General features: G+C 44.0%; 1 protein-coding gene across 2 annotated transcripts in view; it reads right to left on the bottom strand.

The window, feature by feature from the left end:
• Positions 1–26,309, bottom strand: part of CNTN2 (contactin 2) — a 184,647-nt gene that overhangs the window by 8,218 nt on the left and 150,120 nt on the right. For both annotated transcript variants that reach the window (XM_069238524.1, XM_069238523.1), the window contains exons 19-21: positions 16,105–16,220; positions 12,361–12,547; positions 10,482–10,594 (exon numbers count right to left, since the gene is read on the bottom strand). In XM_069238524.1, the coding sequence (XP_069094625.1) occupies positions 10,482–10,594; positions 12,361–12,547; positions 16,105–16,220 (416 nt within the window). The remainder of the gene's footprint in view (positions 1–10,481; positions 10,595–12,360; positions 12,548–16,104; positions 16,221–26,309) is intronic.

Here is a 26,309-nt window from a genome sequence, read left to right as displayed (position 1 = left end):
CCAGGACTGAGGTAACGTAAGCCCTATAAATCCTGCGACGGTCGGCACGTGCTGCAGCACAAGTGCCTTTGGAAAGTGCCTGGTTTTGCCTGACCCTCGCGCAGAGCGAGGGTCACACTGTTTGAAGTTTAAATGCATTAAACATTTGTCATGAGATAGCCATTGATGCAGAAATTGAAGCTGGGGCGGAGCCCTGCCGTCCTAATCAAGAAACCGCCCCTGGCTTTATTAAAAGACGATAAAGGCAAGAAGGTATAAAAGTCTGCTGTACAAAGGTGAGCCACTTTCGCTGTTGCTTCACCAGCGAGATAAATGTCATCTCTTTTCTTCTTTACAATACCCTTTTTCTCCCTCGGCGTCTGGTTGTATCATTCTTCTATGCTTAGATTCTATTCTACTTGCCCTATGCATCCTTTCCTCTTGTGACTGATACCTACTGGGTCCCACTTTTCAGCCATGATCCCCTTTTCTTTCTTCATATCAGTTTATTTTTCCACTCCTACCACTAGTGCAATTCTTGTCCCAATCGACACTTCCCATGGCCTTCTCACTGGTGGTTTTGTTCTTACCATTTAGCATCCCTGTGATCTAATGGCAGTGACGCAGAATTCCTTTTATTTATTTCTGGTTTACTTTCATTTTTAGTACAGCCCGAGAAAGATCAACACATATGTAGGCCAATATCTGGCAAGATGATTTTTTAAATTTTATTTTTGCTTTTTGACAGTTTCAAGACAGAATACTTTATTAACAGATTTTGAAAGGAAGAGTGCACGAAAAAGGGATTACAACAAAGGTAGCCAAGAATATTCAAATACACACAGTGACCTGTATTTTAGTAACCACCTGGGCACCTAGCCCGCCTCTTGCATGTGCCCTTCTCAATACATGCTCACTATGCAAACACACCACCAAGATTTAGGACCTCATCCCCACCCTCACTCCTGATGTCCTCTTCCTCACTGAGACCTGGTTCAACCCCACTTCCATGCCTGACATCACCACCGCAGTATTTGAAGGATACAAGACCAGCCCCCTCCACTGCATCAACAAACCTGTACGCAGGGATCGCCATCATACACAAGGAATCCATCCAGTGTACCCCCACAAATGACAAGATCACCCTAGCCATGAAACACCTCAACTTCCAATTCCAAACAGACAGCAAAACCTCCATCAGGGGCACCCTCGCCTACCATCCTCCAAGACCACATCCAGCCTTCTGCAGCTTCATCGCCGACTTCATCACCCCCCTCGCCATATTATTCAACAACTAAAATTTCCTCGGCGACCTCAACTTCCATCTCACCAACCACAATTACATCAACACTACTAACCTCCTTGGCAGCATGAAGAACACCTGACTCACCCAACTTGTCCATGACCCTCACAAACCCCAAGCTACACGCTAGATCTAATTTTCAGCTCCAGTGACCACATCAGGTACAGCTACACCATGGAACTCACCTGGACCGACCACTCCATTGTCCATTTCAACATCACCAGCTCACAGACCTCCATCCCTAGTTTGCCCAATGCCCCCCCACTGCAGCTGGAGCAAAGTCTCATAGGACACATGGATCAATGCCCTCAACACCATCCAGCCCATCTCCTCCAACAACCTAGACCAGAATGTCAGAAATGTCAAAAACTGGATCACCAACTGTAGACAGCATCACTCCTATCATCAACTACATCCACGGAAGGTAAACAAATGGAATGGAGATGGCACACCAGCAAGGATGCAACCAACAAAGCCACCTTCAAGACAGCCCTCAACCTCAAAAAAGACCTTAGCCTCACTCATCAAATCAAGCTCCAATAATAGCAAAGAACTCTTCAACATGGTCAAAGAATTCTCCAACCCCTCACCTGTATTAAACAACATTACCCCTGCACTTGGTCTACAAGAAGATTGCCAACATCTACAGAAACATCAAACCCCAGCCCAAGGCCACCAACTTCTTAAAGAACCCCAATGACCCCGCTACCACCACAGACATCCAACTAATCAAATGGAGCCAGCTCGTCGCATAGGACACCACCTCCAACATGAACTTGGTCGTTCAGAAGCCTCAACTGACCCATGCCCTCACCACATCTTCAACCTAGGCACAGCCATATTAGGCCACATACTCATCACCTTCTTCAACAATTTAATTGCCACAGCCACATTCCTCAGGGCTAAAAATGCATAAGTAACTGCCTACTAAAGAAACCATCAGTAGACCCCAGCAAACTCACCAACTACTGACCGATCTCCCTAGTCCTGTGCCAAAGTATCAGAAAGAGCCATCAACCAACAAATGTCCTCACATCTGGAACGGAACCTCCTACTTGATTCCTCTCAGTCCCGATTCCGCAGGAACCACAGCATCAAGACAGCCCTCATCTTGGCTACCAATGACATCAGAACCCTACTCGAAAGAGGAGAGACTGTGGCTCTGATCCCCCTTGTCCTCTTGGCAGCCTTCGATATGGTCTCCTACCACACTTGTCACACTGCTGCACAACATAGACATCCAAGGAGCCACTCTCAGACGGATTGCTTCTTTCCTCGCTGGAAGAAAGCAAAAAGTCTGCCTTCTCCCTTCACCTCCAAACCCAAGGAAATCATCTGTGGAGTACCCTCAGGATTCTCGGTCAGCCCCACCCTCTTCATCACTTATATGACACATCAAAACCCACGGACTCAACATCATATCCTATGCCGACAACACATAACTCATCCTCTCCTTACTGGAAGACACCACCAATACCAAGACAACTTCCACAGCTGCATGACAGACGTCATCAACTAGATGAAGGACAACTGCCTGAAGCTCAACACGGAGAAGACAGAGGTACAGATCTTGGAAACAAAAGCTTCCTATAGGATGCATCCTGGTGTCCCTCTCATCTGACCTACTCATACCCCCTCTGACCAAGGTAGGAACCTAGACATCATTCTGGACAACAAGCTAACCATGATGACTCAGGCCAACTCTGTCTCTTCCTCCTGCTTCTTCATCCTGTGAAAGCTTCATAAGCTATTCAGATGGCTATCCCAAAGCTCAGGATGCACCATCACCCAGGTCCTCATCTCCAGCCGACTGGGCTACAGTAATGCTCACTATGCAGCTCACCTCCTCCTCCGACTACAGACAATACAGACCGCTGCTGTCAGACTCGACCTGGAGCTCCCCAGACAAACCCACATCACCCCCTACCTCAGGAAGCTCCACTGTCTCCCAGTACAAAAATAAGTCAGTTCAAGCTTTTGACCCATGCATACAAAGCCCTGCACAACGGCAGACCTGCCTACTTGAACCACCACCTGAATTTCCATCAGCCCACCAGACACCTCCGCTCCGCTTCCCAGTCTCTAACACTCACTGCATTCATCCAACATAGCAGATGAGGAGGTTGCTCCTTCTCCTACCTAGCAGTGAAGACATGGAATAACCTACCCTTTAATCTCCTGACCTCCCCATCTCTTCCAGAGTTCCAAAAGTCCCTGAAGACCTGGCTATTCAGCTAATCAACTGGACCCTGCCAGCTCCTGGATACCCTCACAGGTGACAAGAAGTCCTCTTCAAGTCTACTGCTTAGTTGATTAATCCCACTCAAAAGAATAAAGTGCATTGGGAAATTAATTCTGACATAATAGATTTTAAAAGCTAATCTCTGCCCCAGTTCATAATACTTATAGTTTTGGTGGTTCACTAGATTTCCAATGATTGGTAATCAGTGATCTAGCTATTAAAACTGCTATACATACACCGGACTCCCAACTTTCTCATCCTTAAACCTAAATGTCAAAAACAGCCCAAAAGTATAGATTTTGAATCCGCAGAAATTGAGATTTCTAAAGTGTCTTGGATAAACTGGATGACCTTCTCCCAAAATCTAGATAGCTTCAAGCAACCCAGACCATATATTCCCATGTGCCCACTATGCAACACCTGGGACAGCTATCAGAAATGTTCACATTCCAACTATGCCATTTTTGGGGTGTATAGTAAACTAGTCACTTAACATCAGCATAAGGTAAAAGTTGGCCCACTCAGCACCCACAATTAAAGGAAGATATTTCCTGCTACTCTTCCTATGTAAGGATTATGCAGTCTCTTTCATCCACCAATTTTGCCCAAGGTAAAAGGCTTTGTTCACAGAGTTGCTATATCCCTTTAGCCATCTTACCCAGTTGCCAATTTTCCTTGTTGCATTTTGAGAGTTAAAGGTTTCCTCACTATTTGTCTTGTGGGTTCTATTTGAAAGGTAAAAGATTATGTTATAATAGTTTGGATTTTCAGAAAGTATATTGTACTCTCTGTCTGAAATGGGGGAAGCTTAGCCCTGAGAGACTCCCAAGGCATTGCTACGTTAATGCTAATCCAGTCTCCTATTTTCCCCATCTTGGCTTTTTTCTACTTCCTAATTGTACACTATAGATCTAGTGGGAATAAGAGTTCAAGGAGGATTTGGCATGAATTGGTGGAACAACAGCTGCCTTTGCTTTTGTTTGAAAGAAGATATAGAATTATACCTAACTAATTGGGGATTTTAATAGCAGGTCTTGGGAACTTAGGGTAAGGAAACACCCATTTAAGGTTTTTGGCAAGTACAAAGTATCAAAGATTTGTGCAACCATTACATTATCAAATCTAGCAAGCATGACTAGAAAGGCTGCTAGGTAGTAGGCTTTCTAGTGTGGGAGAGCCATGACTCACTCTTCTCAATGATGATTTAACTTCTCTGGAGTTATTCATGCTGGGTTCTTATTTCAGATAAAACTGGTAATCTTTGTATTTAATTCAGGAAATAAATCAGTTGTTATGGGACTGGGATTGCAGAAAATAACAAAATTCAATAAAAGTAGAATCCTACAATCTTGGGTACTTACCTGCCTGCAGGTCTGAACCCGAGTGCACCCAGCCTTTATAGGAGCCCACGTTAATTTTTCCTACACTTTGACATCTGCACCCGGCCGGACCCGTGTTGCTGGTGGTAGGTGTTTTGGGTTAACTTGAACCCCCACCTGTGGACTACCTAACTCCTGGATACTGGAACTGTAAGTGTTGTACTTACCTGTAAAACTATCTAAATTTTCTTCCCCCCAGGAATTGTTTCTGAAAATTGCAGTGTGTCAAGCTTTAAAACAGATTACTGACAATATTTCAAAAACTGTATAATTTATCGATTTCAAACAAAGTACTATTGATACATGTGTGAAATATGAATCTATTGAAGTACTTACCTGCAACTTGAATCTAGTGGTTCTAAAAATAAATTAAGAAAAGTTATTTTTGCTATATAAAAACCATTAGTCTGGAGTTAAGTCATTGAGTGTATGCTTCTTCTATTGTTTGTGTGTGTACAACAAATGCGTTGCACTACACTCTGATAAGCCTAATTGCTCGACCACACTACCACAAAAGAGAGCATTAGTATTATCTACTTTAGCCTCTGTTAAGCCACTGGGGAACCCCTGGACTCTGTGCACACTATACCTCATTTTTATATAGTATATAAGAGCCAGCTTCCTACAGCACTGCATTCTCCCCGCTCATGGAGTTGACTGTAGGTTTGGGCACTAATAACCTATTTTTCTAACAAAAGATTCGCAAGCCCCTTCTTAACTATCTCTCCGTCTAGATAACTCTGTCTGTCATTTGGTCAATGAAGTCTAGCCCCGGCTAGCTGGAGGACTGATTACTCTCAATGTTTTTAAGTGTATTTTGAAAAGATATATCTTCACCTCTCATTGCTATTTTATTTTCCAAGGGGGAGGTGTGGTTATTTCTTCAAAAATTAACCTAGTTGTGTTTCCCATTTCTTCCAGGAATATTCCCCTTTATTGTAGTGCTTTATCAAATGACTATGTATACGATATAATGACTACTGATTTAAGGGGAATTTCTAACTGAACAGCTGTATAATCTGAGAATATATTAGTCATATGCAACCAAACTTGGTTAAGAGAATTCAGTATAAGAAACAAATGCAATCCTGGAGGCAGTTTGGATGACCACAGAAATGAAAGTATATTGTTTTTGCTTATGATTTAGCATACACCAGGGGTCTTCTAAGCCTAGCTCTTTTTATACTCTATTGATGGCCTTTGGTACTTTCGGTTTTTGTTGAACACTTTTTGGATGGCTTAAGTCCATTGCTAAAGGTTGGATGAACTTAAAATTGCCTCCAATTATAACTGTTTGGGAAAATTGGGTTAGTTGAAGTAAAAATTGTTCAAAAGGATATAGGACATCCTGGACTGACCTACAAAGTGAGGCATGCGTAATGGATACCTGTTCTATTAGAATTTTCTCTATAGCCCATTCCCACCTTCATCCAAGAGTGTTTAAGTATGTTACCTGTCAACCTGGCCTTTGCTGCAAGCCTGTTATGAGCCATAGAGGTCCAAGAGAGTTGCACTAGTGAAACGGGGCCCTTTGTAACAACTTGCCTTTGCCCTTGCTTATATGGATCTTCTGAAGAAACACAACAGAAGGTTTTTGTTCATCAAGCCACCCCAAAATTGCCTTCTGCTTCTTTGAATTATTTAGACTATTAACTTTGACAGAGAAACACTTAATTTAGACAAACTCATGGGAGTCATTTTAGAAATATGGATGTCTCTACCCCTACTCTGTGTTGTCTTTCAAGCTATATATGCCTTTCTATTCAGCTGCCTCTGCTTAAATAAGGTTGAACTGACTCGTCAGATAACCGTCTTTTCTACCCCAGACTGCTGATCACTCTGGCAGTCAGCCTCCCCTAATCTCTTCCAGCCCCCCCACCCCCACCAGCCACCACCCTTCATCACTCCTCCTCCCCAATGAGGACCCATCCTAATCACACCACCAATGGTGCGATCTCTGGCAGCAGCAGAGCTTGGGGAGTACGGAGGCCACTCCCCATCATTACCTAAATGTGTATATGTAGGCCATCTTGTGTAGGCGTCTGGGTAAAAAAAGAAACCCTCTGGTACTTTCCTCCCTCTCTAACCAAATGTATTTGAAAATAATGAAACTCCTATTTTGTCACGTACTACCTCCTGTCTTTCTTTTAGAGCTCTTTTATACAATTTTGCAAATCTGAACACCGTCCAAAATCTTAAAGGATCCGTCTATGAGTGCCTTTACCTAGGCTGGATGGAAAAGCATTACTTGCACAACTTCAGCTCTAAAATGAGGTATCATTTCATTTAAATTCCTTTCTGTCTAGAAGTCTTGAAAGTCACATTGAAGAACATATGAAAATTAATGTCATTTACTGATTTGAATTCCTTCTGCTTAATCGTCTTATTTAAAATTCTTTTCTTGATTCAAAAGTCTGCAGAGTTCAGTAGTATTGTTCTCGGATGGTGATTATTTGTCCTTCAAGGTACCGGGACGCGATGTGCTCTAGTGATGGTCAAGTCCTCCTTGAATCTAGGCAAAATGTATGTCCTATGAAGACTTTCAATCAGGTTGGGGGCTGATGAGTTCTGTTATTTTGCCTCTGGAATTACAGCAAACCTGAGATTGTGTCTTCTCAATCTGTTCTCCTGATATTCTAGCTGCTGTTTCAAAGTTATGATGTCTTTCACCATTGAGGAATTTTGTTTTTTCTTTGTCACTTGTATATCCTTGCAATGAGACATTCTTTGCTGCAACTCTTCAGTTTGAGCCGAGAACCTATCCAATGCCTTATTGATTACACTGTTCTGCATTTGTAATGACAAAGCCATTGCATCTTGTTTTTTTTTTTTATAGATTTTACTTTGGTGTAGATTGAATAGAGTGGTTCAGTCATTTGGCTCTGACCCGTCACACTATGGAGGGGATTCTGTGATGAATCAATTCCTGCAACTCGGTCTAACAACTCTTGTAATGCAGAAAAAGGACTATGAATGGGATGGATTTGGCAATTCCCTTGATTTCCTTGGTTCTCTTGAAGGGGTAATTGCGTTCCGATTTCAGTTCTGATTTCTTCTCTTGTGTTACCATCCGGGCTCAGTGTCTTGGCTGAGGAAGAGGGACCTCTTGCGATGGACTGTAAGCTACTTTCCTTGTCTTTTTCCTCAGCTTTAATTGCTATTTGCCCTTACTTTGCTTCCTTTTAGTTTCCACCTGTTGTGTAGATGATGGATGCAAAAACATGGAGTATAATGCCTTCTCAATTCCTTTGGTGAGTGGGGGGTTCCATCTGTTCTCGATTTTGAGAAATACTATGTGTATCATGGGCCTTTCCTGAAAGGAATTGTGAGAGTCTTTGCTCTGGTATTAAAAATCAATTAGAATGTGAGATGGTACTTTTATACTCTAATACATTCCTCGGCCCAGCGATTTCACAAACAAATCAAAGTTATTTTCCCTAGTAGGCAAGAGAGCATTCGGGCAGACCCCTATCCAGTATGTTGAAGTTCATTTGAATATTAGTTTATTCACTAATACTCAACGTCAGAGTGCCCTTACACAAGGGACAGCAATACACCCTTTTCTCATTTGGTAATACCGGCATCTTTCCTGCGACTCTCTGATGCGGCCACCCAGCTCCCTGAGCCGCTCGCCCTGGTGTCATCGTCAGCTTGTGGGGTGTGGTGAATCTGGGAAAGACTTGAAAAGGCCTGGAGCGCTGGGTTTGCTCTGTCCAAAAAGAAGGTCGAGAAAATAAGGTGTAGCCGGAGAATTGGCTGCAAGTTGGCTGTGCTGCCTCTTCTCTCCCTTGCGAGTCTGCTGAGCAGATCTGGCTGCATCTGCTAGCCAGGTCAGTGTTGATGGGGTTAGTGTGGTGCTTATACTTAAACATTTTTTACGCTAGTGCAGCAAAGCACCACAGTAGCGTTAAAATTTTTGGATGCTATTGGCCTAACAACTACCACAGTGCAACGTATCATAAATACGGCGCTACCATGGTGTTGTTAGGTGCTGGTGGGAGAGGGCAAGAAAAGTGGTGCATCATCTATGATGTGTCACTTTCTTGTAAATAGGCCCCCTTTGTTTTTATTTATTATGTGCTTATAGAGATCCTACTGCCTGATGACATGTCAGTATCATGCACATATTTGACATCTTCAGCAGTGTAAACAGCAAATATCAAGACTATACTAAAGTACATACTGATTCCCCATATCTCCAACCCTGGGCATGTTGGGCAACTGAGAAAATGGAACAAAAGTGCAACATTACACTGCCATTTGGCAGACAGAAAGCCAGGGGTGTTGCTGACTAACAATCGCAGGCTATCCGGTCAACAGCAATCTAATGATGCAATTTATTCCACTCTTAAAAGGTATTTTCAAGCTCAAATGATGTTGTCTTTCACATAACAGTGCTCCCACATATTTCAAGCAAACTACAGGTTAAATAATTTTAACAGTGCAGTATCAAAATGTTCAGCTCACCACAGTCTACAGCATGGGGCAGTGGGCCAGCCCACTTCAGCTATCAGCTATTTTTACTATGAGTAATGGCATTACGTGATTGCACGTGTGCACATCAACCTCGGAATCAGTCCATTTCAGTGCCAGGGTTGATAGGCCTATCTGTGTTTTCATGTTTGTTTTCATTTACTTCATTTTGTGATGAATCATTCTTGTGATTGGTTATTTTTTATTTATGTTTTATGTAAGCACATGTACACCACTTGTAGACATTTATTCTTTTTTATTTGTTTACCATTTATTACACTTACACCTTTACTGCCTATTTCATATGCTTGAAAAAAATACATTTAAAAATCACAAACTTGTAAAGGCCAGGCCCATCAGCTCTCTCAATATTTGTTTTCTGTGCAACTACAGCATAGAACTGTTATAAGGAGCCGGGGCAGTAAACGTCAGCTACACCTGCATTGTGGGTTTACCTATGATTTTAGAGACACTGTGGAGTTTCTGGTAAAGTATGGAGATCCCACATTCATTCCATATCCAAGTGGTCTTCTTGGTCTTGCAAATTTGTCACAGGCACCAACCCTGAGTGCAAACCAACAATATCAATAGAACTTGCCCTACCTGTCTGAAAAGAATGCATATAACCTTCGTATGACATGGGCACTGTACCGAGGCCAGCCCAGTGCTTCGGTTGTCTTTGTCAAAAAGCTAATGCAGTAGCCCTTAAAATTCTGCGAGTGAAACTCACAAGTAAGCGCCCATACCTGAGAGTACCAAGCAATCACTAGTACCTTATATGAAGAATGTGATGAAACAGAACAGTCATTGAAGAATGCTAAAATCAAGATCTTAAAATACGCAGGTGTTATGAAGCTTTAATGATAAATATTAAAAAAATTACAAATAAACACCCTGAATTTCTCATTTGTGATATCTAATGATGAACTGCCGAAATGCTTGGCCCAGTGATGTTTATAAAGTACGGTGACATTGTGTAGTTGTCTGTGCTGCACCCTTCATGACACTTCCTGTAAGTGACATTCTGCGGTGCATATCCCAAAATTCCTACCACTCCCTTTACTATCAAACTGATGTTTATTACCTCTTCAGAAGGTGGCCTTACCTTGTACCCAGTGACAGATGATTCGTTTTCCATCGCTATCACCGGGTCCCACTCGAGGGTGATAATGGAGCCAGAGAGTTTCCAAGTGACGTTTCCGGGGGGGCGACTCGGTGCTAGAACAACAGGAAGATGAAACGTGGAAGGAGGTGAGGTGTTTTCCTCCCATAACTTGCGCGTCGCCCTCGTTCTCCTCTTCACTCTCCACCCTCGAAGTATCACAGGTCAGTTAGTCAAACCCTACCCCCACCCCATCTAACCTCGTTCCATTCCGTCCCTAAACGCACACTATTCCTTCTCTCAGGCTTGGTGAGCGTTCTCTCCCAAGCTTCGCACATTCTTTTTTCAAGCCTCATGGCGTTTCCCGCCCAGGCGTCGCATGTGCCCTTCCTTCTCTGTCTAGCCTCATGAATGTTCCAGGTTAAACCACAAGCCCCGTTCTCTAGCTCTCTCTTTCACACTCGCCTCCTTCCCTCTGTCTTTTCTTCTCTGCCCTATGTTTCTTGCTTTCTCTTTACTTCTCTCTCCCTCTTAGTGTCCCTCTATTCCATTTTAACTCTCTTTCCCCTCCTAGTTACCGCCATCTCTCGCCCTTTCTCTCCCTGTCTTTCCCTGTCTTGGCCTTTCCCCCCAAAACGTTGCACTTTTCACTCTGCCTGGCCACACACAGTTTTTGCTCACTTCTCATTTAACATTAATATCTTAGACCTGCTATGTTCCCCTCCCTAAGGCCTCTGAAGAGAGTGCCTGCGTCACCAGGTTGTTTACCCTTTAGCTACCAGAGGAGAAGGCCTGTGGGGCCCACTGTAATATACCTGGAGTGTTCTCTTCCTCCTTGGGCCCATTGTATTGACTTATAGGTGGAGCATTTAAAACGCACTAAGGGGCATATTTATACTCTGTTTGCGCCGAATGTGCGTCAAATATTCTGACGCACATTCAGTGCAAACCTTGCCCCATATTTAAACTTTGACGCCCGACCCCGCGGACGTCAGAATTTCACTGTGTGCGTAATTTTTCGGAAGCAGGAAACTGCCTTGCGTTAATGATATGCAAGGTAGGCATTCCCTCCCAAAAAATGACTTTAAGGCCTGTGCGCCTTATTTATACCCCAGTGTCATTTTGACGCACAGGAGGGGGTGGGCCTTAAAAAATGGCGCACAGCCTGATGTGCGCTGTTTTTTAACGCCTGAGTCAGGGCAGGCGTTAAGGGATCTGTGGGCTCGGAAAGAGTCCAGAGGCGCCCTCCCCTGCTCCCAGGGACACCCCCTGCCACCCTCGCCCACCCCTGGAGGACACCCATGGATGGGGGACCCATCCCAGGTAGGTAAAGGTAAGTTCAGGTAAGTATTTGTGAAAGTTTTTTTTAAGTGGCATGGGGGGGCCTAATTTGGGCCCCCCTACATGCCACTATGCCTAATGACCATGCCCTGGGGGCCGGAGTCCCCTGGGCATGGCCATTGGGGAACGGGGCATGACTGCTGTCTTTGCTAAGACAGGAGTCATGTCAATTGGGGTTGTGCGTCAAATAAAATGGCACAAGTCCGGTTTGAGGCCTGATTTTTGCCTCAGACCTGACGTGCACCATTCTTTGACGCACAACCCCCATTGTCACCGACGACAGCGCTGCCTGGTGTGCGTCATTTTTTTTTACTCACACCAGTCCGCAGCGCCGGATAACATCATTCCTTAAATAAGGTGCCCGCATGGTGCATTGGAATGGCATTAGCCGGCGGTAACATTTTTGACACACAACTGCGTTAGCGCAGTTGTGCGTCAAAAAGTATAAATATGGTCCTCAGAGTCATAAGTGAAAATATGTCAACCCCTCCCCTTCCTCTCCCCCCACCCCCCCCGGTTTGACCCCGTGAGGTGTGCTTACGTGCTTTGGTAGTGGTGAGGTTGGCGGAGGGGCTGGGCGGCCCAGTTCCTGCGCGGTTGTAAGCTCGGACTGTCACATAGTATGTGGTGTCAGGCCTCAGGCCGGTGACGCGAGCAGAGGTCTCCAGCCCGGCCGTCCTGACTCTGTCTGCTGCGGCCTCCTTGTCCCCGTCCTTCCAGTACCGGATCTGAGCAAACAAGAGGACTGTAGTTCATTTACTTCTTCTGGAAACTAGACAACTGCATTGCCCAACACACTGAGCTGTTTTCAAATATGTCGCAAGGACGTAACCTCTCACTCCGACTTCTGTAGGGTACCACAACTTACAATAATACCAAGTATTGGCAAAGGTAATTGATAGGTCTTGCCTTTCTAATGTGTCATGCTACATTAGCCAATGGTTGTTTGGAAAAGGATGTTGAAAAAAAAGTGTTAAAAAAAAACAAAATAAGGTATCTCAAAACTGTACTTTGAATTCGATATTTCCAGTTATTATAAATGGCCTGGCTTATTTTGTTTGATACTTTTAATTCAGAGAATGCTGGACAGAATTTAAAAAGCATAAAGAAGTGTCAGAATGTTAAAGAAAATGCTTGTTTTACTATCCACATGATTCAGAACTGAAACAAATGTTCCCGCCATAAGGTCCCCTTTGGTACCAAATGCAGGGCCTCCAAGAAAAGAGACTTCCCTTTCCAGTAATTCTAAGAATAACATTTGCCTTAAACGTCACGTCAGTGAATGCAACAGCCATGGTCTATAAAGGCTGTCTGTTGAGACCTAAAATGTATATTGGCTAATATTCTCTGGTAGTAGCTTTTTTGTGAGGTCACAGGTGATGCACCATATATTTCAATGCAAAAATAAACGCTAACGGATGATGTTTTATTAAATGCACAAATGTGGTTCGGTTCTTGATAAAGACAAACACAGAAATTATCACGAAATCTGTAGGAATTTCCACCTCAGAAAAATTGTGTGTGTATTTTTACTGACTTGAGGTATTAATGAAGAAACAACTATTGATACTCAGGAAGGCCCGACTTCATTGCCCCACAGACTTAGGGGTGGTGAGGGATCCTAGGGAGCTGGACGCCTGCCAGCCTCGCATGCATGATAAACCAGGATTCAAAGCTGGTCTGCTCTGATCTACCTTGTTTGAGCAGCTACAGAGAGTCTGAGCAGCTGCTCTGAACAGAAAGGAGCGAGCCAATGATTTGCTCTCTGCCATCTCTTGGCGCAAAGGAACTGTGTGACTTCCATGTTGCTGCTTAATGGAAAGCCTAGGTGGTGGGTCACTTCCCCACTCGCAAGAGACCAAGACATTTGTAGGCTGCGTGGCATAATGCAATGCCTAGTGCTACAGCTACGTGCACTACATTTACTAGTGAAATGCTTGCAATTTACAAAATAACACTGCTACCACCTTCCACAGTTTTTCTGAAGTAGCGTCTCTAATGTGCTGTCCACTTGCCGGTAGACTAGCCACTATTTTCTCCTACTCATGCCTTCAAGATGCCCTCCCCACACACATACCTAAAAGCTCCAGAGCTTTTTGCTAACTTTCAACCCCCCAATCCCAGGTCTCCTCTTTTGACATGTCATCTATACTTGCGAGGGATACTGCTTGTCCTAAGGAGCTGTCCACCTCTGAATTCACGGGGTCAGTTATTTAGTTGGACACAGAAATCTCTCCCATGCATAGATCAATTTTCCCCAAATATCCTAAAGTGGGAAGTGTCATTTCTGCGATCTCTACAGTTTAATTTACATCTACAGGCACAGGTGTTCACTAGTAGTTAAAAGTTTGGGGATCCATTAATTTCACCTCATTTTCCTGGCTTCGATGGGCAAGAGAAAAACGTTAATTAATCGTGGAAATACTAGCTTACACTAGGTAGCACTTTAACACTTTCAGCCTGAATGACAGCAAAACGCTCCAGGAACTGCTTGTGTTCCTGTCCAGGGAAAACAGCCTGGGGCTGCTTGCCTTCCTGTTCAGAAAGCACGTGGCATGGCAGGTCCGTCAGGACTAAGACTTATTTGCATATGGCTGGTCGCTTTCAGCCAGGGCACAGTGAGCATATACACTATGGACTAGAATGCCACCTCATAGAATTGCTACCGCTTATGATTAATTCAAGCACTTCATCTGTCATATTTTCATTTTGATCTCCAATACTCTCCCCAGGCGACACGCAGAGAAATATGGGTACGGCCAGATGTGCATTCGGTAACTCACTGTCCCATAGGAACTGATGCAGGGGTGTAACTCAGTGAGTGAGTATTGAGGGGTGTGAATCTGAATTTGCCAAATAAAAAGGAGTGGGCTGCAGGGTGGAGGGGAGAGACGACTAAGCTTCAAGGTGGACAGTTTCCATGAGTAACAGGATCAGTACTGATTGGCAACAGGCAGGCCTCTGTTTAGAGCAACCCATTGGGAGATAAACAATGGGTTGGAATGCTACTTTGACCCATTGCCACTGGTGAGACTATTTGCAAGAATTCATCCCATCACCTTTTGGATACTTGATTGACAGTAGTATGGCTGACAACCTGAGGCTGGCACATCTTTCCAAGCCTACTACTATCATTGTTTGTGAATTCCAAAACGTATTCAGTTTGCACCCATTCAAGAAATACTTCAGTGGGTGCAGATTTACTACTTTTTTGGTAAACCGTCAGTCACTTGAAAATTCTGGATTTCTGCCAGCACGCTCCGTCTGGATAAGTGACTAACGGTTTATCAAGTGACTGACTGCTCACCAAAAATGTTGTGAATCTGCTCCCATAAACTGCTCCTTGAATGAGTGCTAATGTACCACTTTTTGGAATTCACAAATATTGGCAGTAGTAGGCCTGGGAAGTTGTGCCAGTCTTAAGTTTCCAGAAATACTACTGGCAATCAAATACACAGAAGGTCATGGGATGAATGGTTGTAAATAACCTAACCAGTAGCAATCGCTCGGGATAGCATTCCAATTGTTCACCGTGTTTCCTTCCTTTCCCTTTTCACTCCTCCCTCCTTTCCTTTCACTCTTTGTCATACCTTCCATCCCCATCTTTCTTATATTGATTTAGCTTTCTTTCTTTTATCCTCCAATTTGTTCTTGTTTACCTCTATATCTCCATGCGATGTATTTCCCACTTGCTGTCCTTTATGCCACATTTTTATCATTTCTCCGCTTGTCCTTCACTTTACTTGGCTCATCGAGCAGCCCCTGACCCTCACTCCCCAGACGTGCCATGGTATGCCCTTATGGAGTTATTTTTAAGCTTTTTACCGCAAACTAGGCCCGGGTGAATTGTCAATCACGCCAGCGTAATTTTTAGGTTTTCACATTCAAATTCCCAAAATTTTGCATTCTGCCAATCATGTAATTATGATGCTGTTCATGGTAAAAAATATTGCAAGGGGGCGCAGAAACAGCATAAACAATCAGCATGCAAACTGCTGTTGTTAACAGCTACTGTGTTTTTGCACTATTTATTTAGTGTGAAATGTATCTTTTCATCAAAAATGTATACAAAATGCATATCCCTTTAAAATATAGTGTTAAGTGACGGATATGCATTTCACACAATTTTGCGTAATTTCCCCAAAATTTCACGTAATTATATAAAAGCAATTTTCACGAATCTTGCACACCCCTACTGCAAACATACATACTGAAAAGATAGCAGCCCTTCAGGCTCAAATGCTAGAACTGGGTCTCACAGCTCCAGTGACTTCAACTCACTTACCTCATAGCCTTGCAGCACTCCATTGATGTCCTCCTCCTCCACTGTCTCCCAGGTAACATCCATGTCTGAAGCGGACAGCGCCTTGGCACTCAGGCCACTGGGAGCCACACGGGGTTCTGGGAGACAAGAGAAAGAGTGGGACTGTAACTCACCCATACAGACTTCTCACTGTTCGGACAGAGACTGAGGCCAGGGTCACCTGTGCTGACTGATGCTGCATTTCTTTAAGGGGGTACTTTCATTCGTGATGGGAGTAGAGCAAAACCCTTGTCAGAGGATGTCGGCAGAAGGGCATACTAGTCCTCATTGTGAAAATGCACCAGGCAGCAGTGCCCGCCGCATAACGCAAGGGGAGGGGGAGTGGGGCTGTCAGGGGGTGGATTGGTAAAAATTAAAAAAACACAAAATTAACTTATCTTGGCTCTGTCGCTGCCGCCTCCTGCCGCCTCGTGCTCCTATATGTCTGGTGTCCCAGCAATCACTGCTGGGACACCAGCACAGGCTCTCCAGCAATCCTGGCGCTGCTTTCATGCAAAACCCTGCATGAAAGCAGTGCCAGGATTGGTCTGAGCTGCATACAGCTCCTAAATGCTCATCTGTGTTTGTCCAGCCTCAGATGGCCGGGCAAACACACATGCACACTTAGGTGAACTCTCCCCTCCTCCCCCTCCCATCTCCCGTTGCCCCGCCCTGCCCCTCCCCGAACTGCTGGATGTGCCAGAAGTAGAAAAATAAAACGATCTATCGTTTTGTTTGTCTGCGTCTGGCACAGCCAGTGGGGCGCCGCTCCTTCGCCATAGCAAAAGAGCCGCTCCTGGCAACAGGCTCTATTCAGAAATCCAGGATTTTGGAATCTGAGTTCCAGATCAGCAGGAAGTCTCAAGCATCAGTGTGTTGAATACTCGCTGCTAAGCCGTGTAGAATCATGATTTAGAATCACGGCAAGGCAAACCAAGCCTTTCACCCTCTTAAAATGACTACCATTAAAATGGGTAACAACAATTCCTGTTATTTACAAAGCTTAGGAATCACACAAGAGCGATATGAAGTGTGAAGTGCGATGTCAAATAGCATTGGCAATTCCAAGAGGCATGGCTTAAGTGAACTAATACATGTAAGTAAAGGCATAAATAAATGGTTTATGCATGTTTTCGCTCATGAAAGACAGACCTATTTGCTTTGAAGGCGCACGGTATTACCTAGTCATCATCACATCTTGATACACGTGAGGCGATTGTAAATCATGGCATTCTTTACAAACTACATCATAAAACTAACGATCTAAAATACATAGACAACCTCAACAGTCACAAATCACAAAGCAAATGCACACTACATCACACTTAGATGAGATTTCAATCAAGTGAAATAAGGAGAAGAGTGCTAATGTACACTGTTTGTGATTAATACTGTTTCGCAAACAGCTTTAATCAGCTTGCTTTGCCAAACAGCTCATTTATAGGCACATTTCTAACAAACAACCCATATTTCCCTTATAAAAGGAAATACATTTCTAAGTACAACAGTGGCACTCCATAGGATTCAATACGGTATCTTTAACTGCATGAATGATGATGTGGCTTCTTGCGCTTGTTCGGTATGAGCCAAGAAAAAACAGAAGTGGCATGAAGCCATGACAGCCAGGCACCCCAATCTACAATCCTGCTTTAATTTCAGTGACATAGAAAGACAAACAGGCAGTGCTTAATTTGTAAATAAAAATGTGCCGGTGACTAGGGTGACCAGCTGGCATTGAGGCAAATTCTGGACAGGACTATAAAAACTTCAGGACGAAGGGTCAAAATTCAAGACAAAAATTCAGGACGAAGGGTCAAAATTCAGAACAAAAATTCAAGACCAAACTCAGTTTTACAGACACACCCAAGAGAGGTCATGCCTCTCTATGTTTTCAGTGAATTTATTTACTCTTTTTTAACATAGCACTATTTATTCACTGTGGTCTTTTTGTGATTGCCACCTGGTATGGCACATTCAGGTGTCACATCACATCCTTGTTCAGTAGTAAATTAATGCCCTTCAGCACTGTGGCAAGGCCATCATTCCTACCCAAATCTACCCAATCTTTCTTGAAGAGAAAATAACAGCAACATTTTGATTATGTGTCTGAACATTTTAAAATGCCTGGCAAACAGTTTGGGAAACATTAAGGTAATTAACCTTATGCTAGTTTAAATAAATTGAACAAAAACATCTGGCTCTCCCCAACTGCCCATGGACTATTAACCTAAAAAAAATTAATGAGGCAGGGCAGATGGTGTAGGTGACAGTCTCACACCTAATGTCAGGATGTGAGGTACCCACAACTCATCTGTAGTCTCAAGGCACTAGAGTGTATGTCTGGAACTCTACATTTATCTCAGAACTGGGAGCCCAGACTACCAATCAAAGATAATAAAATTGGAGGATGAAATCGAGATCAAATGAGAGATACATGTTAACTGATTCAAAGGGTTGTTGCTAACAACAGGATAAATAAGGAAGAGAAAAACAAGGTAGGACAATTCCTAAAATCACACAAGATGGGTCCACCAAGACTATCAGAAGGTATTGGATACCTGGGGAGTTGTCTCTGCAAACAGGAGAGAAACAGAAGAGGCACTGTCAAGTGGTTGAACAAGCAGCATCCACCCACCTTGGCAAACTCTTTTGGTGCAATGGTCCTCTGTTCGTGCTTTTGAAGGGTGAGCAGGGGCCGTACCACTTGTAAGGCTGTCGGAGGCAATTGCCCGCTTTGCCCATATCTTAAAATGGTTTTGCAATTGAGAAAAAGCCAAACCAGTGATCTGGGTTATCCCTCAGTTTCAAGTAAACATAGAATCTTCAAAATGTTTGGGACGTAAATTGCACAAACAAAATGTAAACATTTTAAAACGCAATTAATGTTTCTTTAACGTATGGCACTGTTTTCCCCTTTATATACAATTAGATCTCTTGGCAGCGGAGGGCTACTTTCACCAGAGGCAGGCGACATTACCCGTGAGCTAGTCCTCTCTGCTTTACACCTACCCTGCCGGGAAACCTATCACCTTCACTCAGGCTCTGCTGCCATGGTCTCTGCAATACATTCTACATCTCATGGATTGCCATGATATACGGACCAATTGTAAGACTCTAGATGTGGAAGCCCCTGTGGTCCAGTGGGTAAGTTCCTGCCTTCCACCCAAACGACCAGGGTTCGATTCCCGGAGTTGGCACCAGGAGACTGATGGCAGAAAAGCAGAGGTAAGTTTTGTCTGCCTGGCAAATTGGTAAGTAAAGCGTCTGTACCTCTGTCTGTGTGTGTGAAGTGCAATGGCGTACTTGGGTGTCAATGGTGAAGTGCAGAGAGGTGCATGCATGAAGTGAGTCTGGGTGCTGGCAGAGTGAGAGGATGGGAAGAGTGACTTGAGAGAAGGGGCCACAGGTGGAGAGTGAGGTAAGGAGGCGGAGAGAGAAGGGTGGGGGGTGAGTGTGGGCTACAAGAGGGGGAGGAGTGAAGAGGTAGAGAAAGTGAAGACGAGGTGGAGAGTAAGGTAAGGAGGCGGAGAGAGAAGGGGGGGTGAGTGTGGGAGGAGTGACAAGGAAGAGGTAGAGAATGGGAAGAGTGATGACAAGGGGGCAGAGGTGGAGAGTGAGGTAAGGAGGTGGCGCAAGGGGAGTGTGAGGAGAGGCACAGGGTGAGAGTGGGAATAGGGACAGGTAAGGAGGGAGAAAGCATGGCAAGGTAAGTGGGCTTGCAGAGAAGAGTATGGAGAGGAGGAGCCCAAGAAGAAAGGATGGGTGAGTGCTAACGAAGAGGGAGAGAAAGGGTGGCTGGTGTCACTCAGGAAAGGCAGTGCCTGGATTTCAGAACAAGGAGAAAGGGTCCTAGATGAAGGAGGAGTCTGGGGCACTGAGAAAGTGTTGAGGAGGAGCAGCGGGGCATGTGCTGCCAATCAAGCAAGTGCGACCTTGGGCACAAAGATGGGAAAATGGGGGTGATTACAGAGGATGGAACTTATGGTAGGAAACGCAAACATTTTTCTTAACCTCACAGGCGGAGGGGCAGGGTGTTAAGGGGGGGTTGTGTGGGGGTCAGGTATTTAGGGGGAGCGGGCAAGGGGGCTGAGATGGGGGGGAAATAATCATATTTAGGGGAGCAGTATTAATAGAGGGGTTGAGGTTGCCTTATAAAGGGGTAATCACAGGCACAAATTGATGTGGCAGGTTTTTTTTTGGGGAGGGGGGCAGTACAGTGGTGTAGAGTGGAGTAGAGTGGCACAGAGAGCAGTGGCATAGAGTACAGCGGTGCAGAGTAAAGGGCAGTGGTGTACAGTACAGTTGTTTAGAGTGCATTGGCGTAGAGTGCAGTGGCATAGAGGGGCCTGGGCAGAGTAGAGTGGCATAGAGTGCAGTGGAGTAGGGTGGCATACAATAGAGTGGCAGAGAGTGCAGTAGTATAGAGTGGTGCAGTGGCATAGAGTGCAGAAAAGACTCAAGTGGCGTAGAGTGGAGTAGTGTAGAGTTGTGCAGTGCAGAGTATAGTGCTGTAAGGTGCAGTGGCGTAAAGTGGAGTTATGCAGAGTAGAGTGGTATAGAGTGCAGTGGAATAGAGTGTATTGGTGCAGAACGCGGTAGTACAGAGTAGAGTGGTGCAGAGTATAGTGGCGGCCAGTGCAGTGTTGCAGAATAGAGTGTCAGAGTGCAGTGGCATATAGTGCAGTTGTTTAGAGTGCATTAGCATAGAGTGCATTGAAGTAGAGTGCAATGGTTTAGAGTGCAGTGGGGCAGAGTGGCGTAGAATAGATTGTTTCAGAGTAGTGTGCAGTGGCATAGAGTGGATAGGTGCAGGGTAGAGTGCAGTGGCATAGAATGCATTTGCTCAGAGTGCAGTGGCGTAAAGTAGATTGTTTGACAGTAGAGTAAAGTGGCGTAGAGTGGAGAGGTGCAGGGTAGAGTGGAGTTGCGTAATGTGGCACATAATATGATGGCATAGAGTAAAGTGGTGTAGAGTACCGTGGCATAGAGTGCAGTGGTGCACAGTAGATTAGAGTGACGTACAGTGTATTGATGTAGAGTACAGGGTCATAGAGTTGAGTGTTACAGAGTAAAGTGCACTACCATAGAGCATATTAGCATAGAGTGCTCTACGCCACTGCTCCTATGCCACTCTACTCTACTCTACACCACCATGCCACTAACTTTTGTCTATGCTGCACAGCAGCCACTCTGGTGTATAACATGGCTAAAACACACTGGCAAAGCCAATAACTCTTGCGTAGATGAGACCTATTGGCTCTGCCAATGTTTGTTAGTACTACGAGGTACTGAGGTCCCTGAAAGAACTGTGAATGTGTGAGTCCTTATTTTAAACATGCATTACAAACATCATAATATAGGCTGCTACAAAATGTACAAATATATTTTGGTTAAATAAAAAAAGTCCTTCTAAAATACAGATTTGAATAATATACAGTTTATACCTAGTACTAAAAATTTTTATTACAGTCCATTAAAACCCCACACTCCACAGCTCACCTTGGCATACCATTACAGTACCTCTCTAAAAGAAAAGCCCCTTTACATTTGCATGTTTACCAGTTGCGCACATTTGCATTTCTTTAGAGAAGCAGACACCCTGGCAAGAAGACCTTTTCTTATCTGTCTGCCCCTCCCTCTCTCAAAGCACACAAGGGTCCCTGCCTTTCAATCCAGCTGGGAAAACTGATCTGTCCTCATTAGATTTTGTCCTTTAGGTGAAAGGCTAAAATTATGGACAAATGCTGTCCTTTAAGCCTTTCATCACTGACAACGGATGGCTAGGCGAAATTAAGGGCAGTCCATGAAAATTACGGACAAGTGGTCATCCTGCCGGTGACTAGAGCTCTTCTTTGAAACTCGCAGCTGCTGCATTTAAATGTTCGAGCACAGAATACTGAGGCTGCGCAATCTTGAAGCCATCTCAGGCCTCTTTAAACCATTAGCCACTCCCTGCCCCTTTAGCTCCCTCTTACAGCTTTCTGCTTTATCCCTTTGTGGCGCTTTTAAATTTTTCTCTTCCTCCGTCTTTTCCATATGTGTCTTTTGCTCTCAGTAAATGCTTGAGGCAGAAAAATAAGTGCCGGCCCTCAAAAATAAGTGCTGGTGCCCCGCACTGGAACCCACCGGCTCAAATTAAGCATTGCAAACAGAACTATATTGAAGGCTACCTTACAAACTGACAGACTTTTCCCATAAAACATAAACAGGACTACAAGAGCACCCTCAGTATACCAAGGAGTGAAACATAGGTCAGGTAGCTAGGAAGGTTTCATCATAGTACTGCATTTGTTTGTATGTGAAACAGAAGTCAATAGGAAAGGAACCCTTCATTTCTTTCTGTGGAAACGAACTTTGGATAATAAAAGGGCATTTTTAGTCCTGCTTTTCTTTCTATGACACAGACATAAAAGCAATATAATAATGGGGATGTACTTGCCTTGAAGATAGAAAAAAAGAAATATTGTGCTCTGGCAGCAGTGTAGATAAGTATAAAGACTCAGCCCGGCTGGGTGCTCAAATTACGAAAAAGGAAGGCTTGGCTCCAGAGAATTTTTATGAGAAGCTGCCAGGGTCTTAAAAAACAAAAAAGAAAATATGCAACTGCGAGGCTTCAGAACAGCCTTCTTTATGTAAATAAGAGAAGCTAGAAGACCATGCAAGGGGCAGGCTTGAACTTTAGCCGGACAAGTACATTACAAAAATGGCTGAAATATGAAATGATTTGTGTTAGTTTTGAAATTTAAATGAGTTCCTCCTGCATTGCAATAAAAGGTTTCGGCATACGTTGGTATGATACACCAAACAATAACCCTCTTTCAAAGTCGGTTTTATGTATATTTCTTAGAAAGAGTTTGACAAAAGCTCTGGCAGACAGCTGCACCCTTAAAGCCAGACCTAAAAACACAAGTTGTTATTGTTATCAGCTAATCACTTTTTCAAATACAGTGGGCCAGATTTACAAGGCCATAGTGCCACCTGATCATCACTTTCAGTGACACTCCGGTGGAGCTTTTCATTGCACCATATTTACAATGTAGATATGGGTCCCTCCCACGCAGTTTTCTGCATCAGAGGGGCGTGCAATGGGTGCTGCTGTGGGCTTTTCACCGTAACACACATTGCTTTTGACGACGCCCCAGATTTACAAGAAGGCATAAATCTGAGGCAGCACCAAAAACTAACACCAACCCAGGGGTGGCGTTAGCATGGCACAATGAGGAGGAATACTTTCATTTCTCCTCGTTTATTGCTCTTTCTATGTGTGCTGCTTCCTGCAGCACACATAGAAGGAGCAAAAGGCCATAAATGATTGTTTATGTGCAGGAAGGTATACCTTCCTGCACATAAACAATCATTCCAAAATGACACTTTGGTACTTCTTTGTGTGCTGCAGAAAGCAGCACACATAGAAGTGCCAAATCACCATTGTAGATTGTTTATGTGCAAGAAGGGACACCTTCCTGCACATAAACAATCTGTTCCCTCAACACAGACACCTTTACACTATGGTGCATAACGTCTGCGTTGGTGCAGTGGGAAACACAGGGGTGCGCCATATTCCTGTAATTATGGTGCATCCCTGCTTTTCAAAAGTGGCACAGAGCGGCACTGCTCATTTTAGCGCAGCACCATGCTGCGCCACTTTGTCGTAAATATGGGCCAATATATCCAAATTCTGGAGGAGCAGCCACTTATCCTAACGACCAACCTACCACCACTGTGCAACCCCTCATGACTGTATTTGAGCATAAGGCAGAGAAATGCATAGACAACTTCTAACCCGTCATAGTGGCCTATGCTGTACCACCATCAGTGCACAGGGATGTAGCTTGGTCAGGAAAGGGGATGTGAACTTCAGATTTCCCAACAATCACGCTGGCATATCATGTTAAAATACTTTATATGAGAAGCAGGGCATGGGTGTGGGGCCTAGAGGGCATAATGTGCATGGTTAGGAATACTTAAACATAATATTTTTCGAATCAACAAATATGTTTTAAAACCTTTGAAACAGACGAGAGAGTGTGCATGTCTGTTTGAATGTTAAAATTATAGGTGAAGTATGGCAGACACCTCACAATACTTGACTGAAAGCACTTGTACCCAAATATTTTATGCAGAATACATTTTTTTAGAGTGGTGTAACACCCCAAACACCCACCCTGAAGCTAGGCCCCTGTAAATTCATAAAATGAAGCAGAGATGTAATATGTCCCAGGCCTTTGTTTAGACCATAGTACAGTAGCTCACAACATTTGTGTTTTTTATGTTTTTTTTCTAGTTTGGGTTTAGGAGATTACATGATTGTTTTGCCTTGCAGGTTGTTCTTTTTCACCTGGTGCTTCAATTGCACCTGGTGCCTTTCACTCCTGCAGCCACTTCCCAATACGACTGCAGGGACAAGTCCAATCCTATTGGCTGCTGGTGCAATGTGGAATGGGCCCTTATCTGTGACAGTCCCGCCTCTTGACATTTTCTCATAAATCACCTCTCCTAGTTTTCAGTATTCAGGTGAAGGGCAAAGAGCTTAAGATGCCTTCTTCTGGCATCTTCCTTGTTTGGACCTGTTGGGACTCAAATAGGGCGCTCAGTCACAAATCCTACCCTTCATACTCCCTCCCATAAATGTCACCTGCTAGTTGCCGTGAACACAGTGATCCAAGAGTGTGGATGTCAAGGCCAAGCCCTCCATCTCCCCCTAGAGGTTGACATACCCACTTGCACTGAACCAAGGATGGTAAAGAAGACCCAGGCTAAGGGGAAAACGGGGTAAAGGAGAGAGACTGAGAGACACTCCTGCAGGCTAGTATTCGGAAAATGCAGAACAGATTTCAGAGGCACAGCGTCTCTCGGGAAAATTTAGGCTATCATGATCGCCAACTAAGGGTGAGAGAACACAATTACCAAACCGACGACTACATGTACTAAACATTGAACATAAGTCTAACAAGGTGCAGTAGTTACCCAGCAGAAGCAGAGGGGACACTAACTAGCCCATGGCATATTACCAACCTCGCAGAAGAGCCGAAGATGGAAACCACCACTGCCCCAGAAGCAAGAGAAGGAGACCAATTTAGAAGAGGGTAACAAACCAGGAATTCACAACAAACAGTAGGGAACCCAGAGTACAGAGGGAACTGAAAAGGGGAGAAAATAACAAAGTTGGAGAGTCGAATAAGCCAAGTTTGAACTATAGTGACGATCAGAGTAACAACAACCACTGTTGCAAAACAAGAGAATCCTACAAAAGTGGGGTTGAAATACTTTGTTCAACACTATCGACCTGGAAGTATGCCTGATTGTGCTGGCCCTCTAGTGGCTAGGACTGAGCATGAGAGTCTGGGAAATAAATATAGTAATTTGAGTGCACGTGTGTATTTTTCACCGTCTTGTATGCCATCTCCTCCAAGGTCTCTGACTCTTGGGCCCAAACATGTCTTGCAACCTGATTCATGCATTTCATGGACTTAGAAAATCCACGTTATTATGATCAGTCCAGATTGTAATACAAAATTGAGCTCCTTCGGAGAAATGGCTCCAATAAGAGAGGGCCTCCTTTATCACCAAACGTTCTCTGTCATAAATGGTGTAGTTGATTTCTGCTGATGTTAAAGTTTGAGAATAATAATGCACCAAATGAATTTCTTCATTTTCCGGATCCTTCTGTGACAGAATCGCCTCAACAACGAAAAAAGAGGCAAGAGTCTATGATGAAAGGCTTATACAATACATGCCTTAGTAAATGCTTCTTTAAGGGTGTTGAAGGTGAGTTACTTGCCCTTCTTCTTTTGGGTGAGTTTTGATATGGGGCAGACAATCACAGAGAAACCTTGTATACAATGCCTATAGAAATTTGAGAGCCCCAGAACCTCTGCACTTCTTTGATGGTTCTTGGTTGGAGTCAATTATGTACTGCTGTAAACATTTCCAAATCCATAGTTATTCCTCTTTGAATATGAAACCCCTGGAATACATCTTTAGGTACTTCAAAGAGACATATTTCAAGTTTTGTAAAAAGTGAACTCTCAATCTTCTAAGTGCTTACTTCACATGTATATGATGTCCCTCTACATTTTGCAAAAAGATCAAAGTGTTATCCAGATATATAATGGTGTATGTGTCCAAAAGATGTCAAAAAATATAATTTACAAAATGCTGAAGAGTGGCAGGGGTATTACATAAGC

Source organism: Pleurodeles waltl, chromosome 6, assembly GCF_031143425.1.
Source record: "Pleurodeles waltl isolate 20211129_DDA chromosome 6, aPleWal1.hap1.20221129, whole genome shotgun sequence".
Lineage (NCBI taxonomy): Eukaryota > Metazoa > Chordata > Amphibia > Caudata > Salamandridae > Pleurodeles > Pleurodeles waltl.
This window is presented reverse-complemented; position numbering and strand designations above follow the sequence as displayed.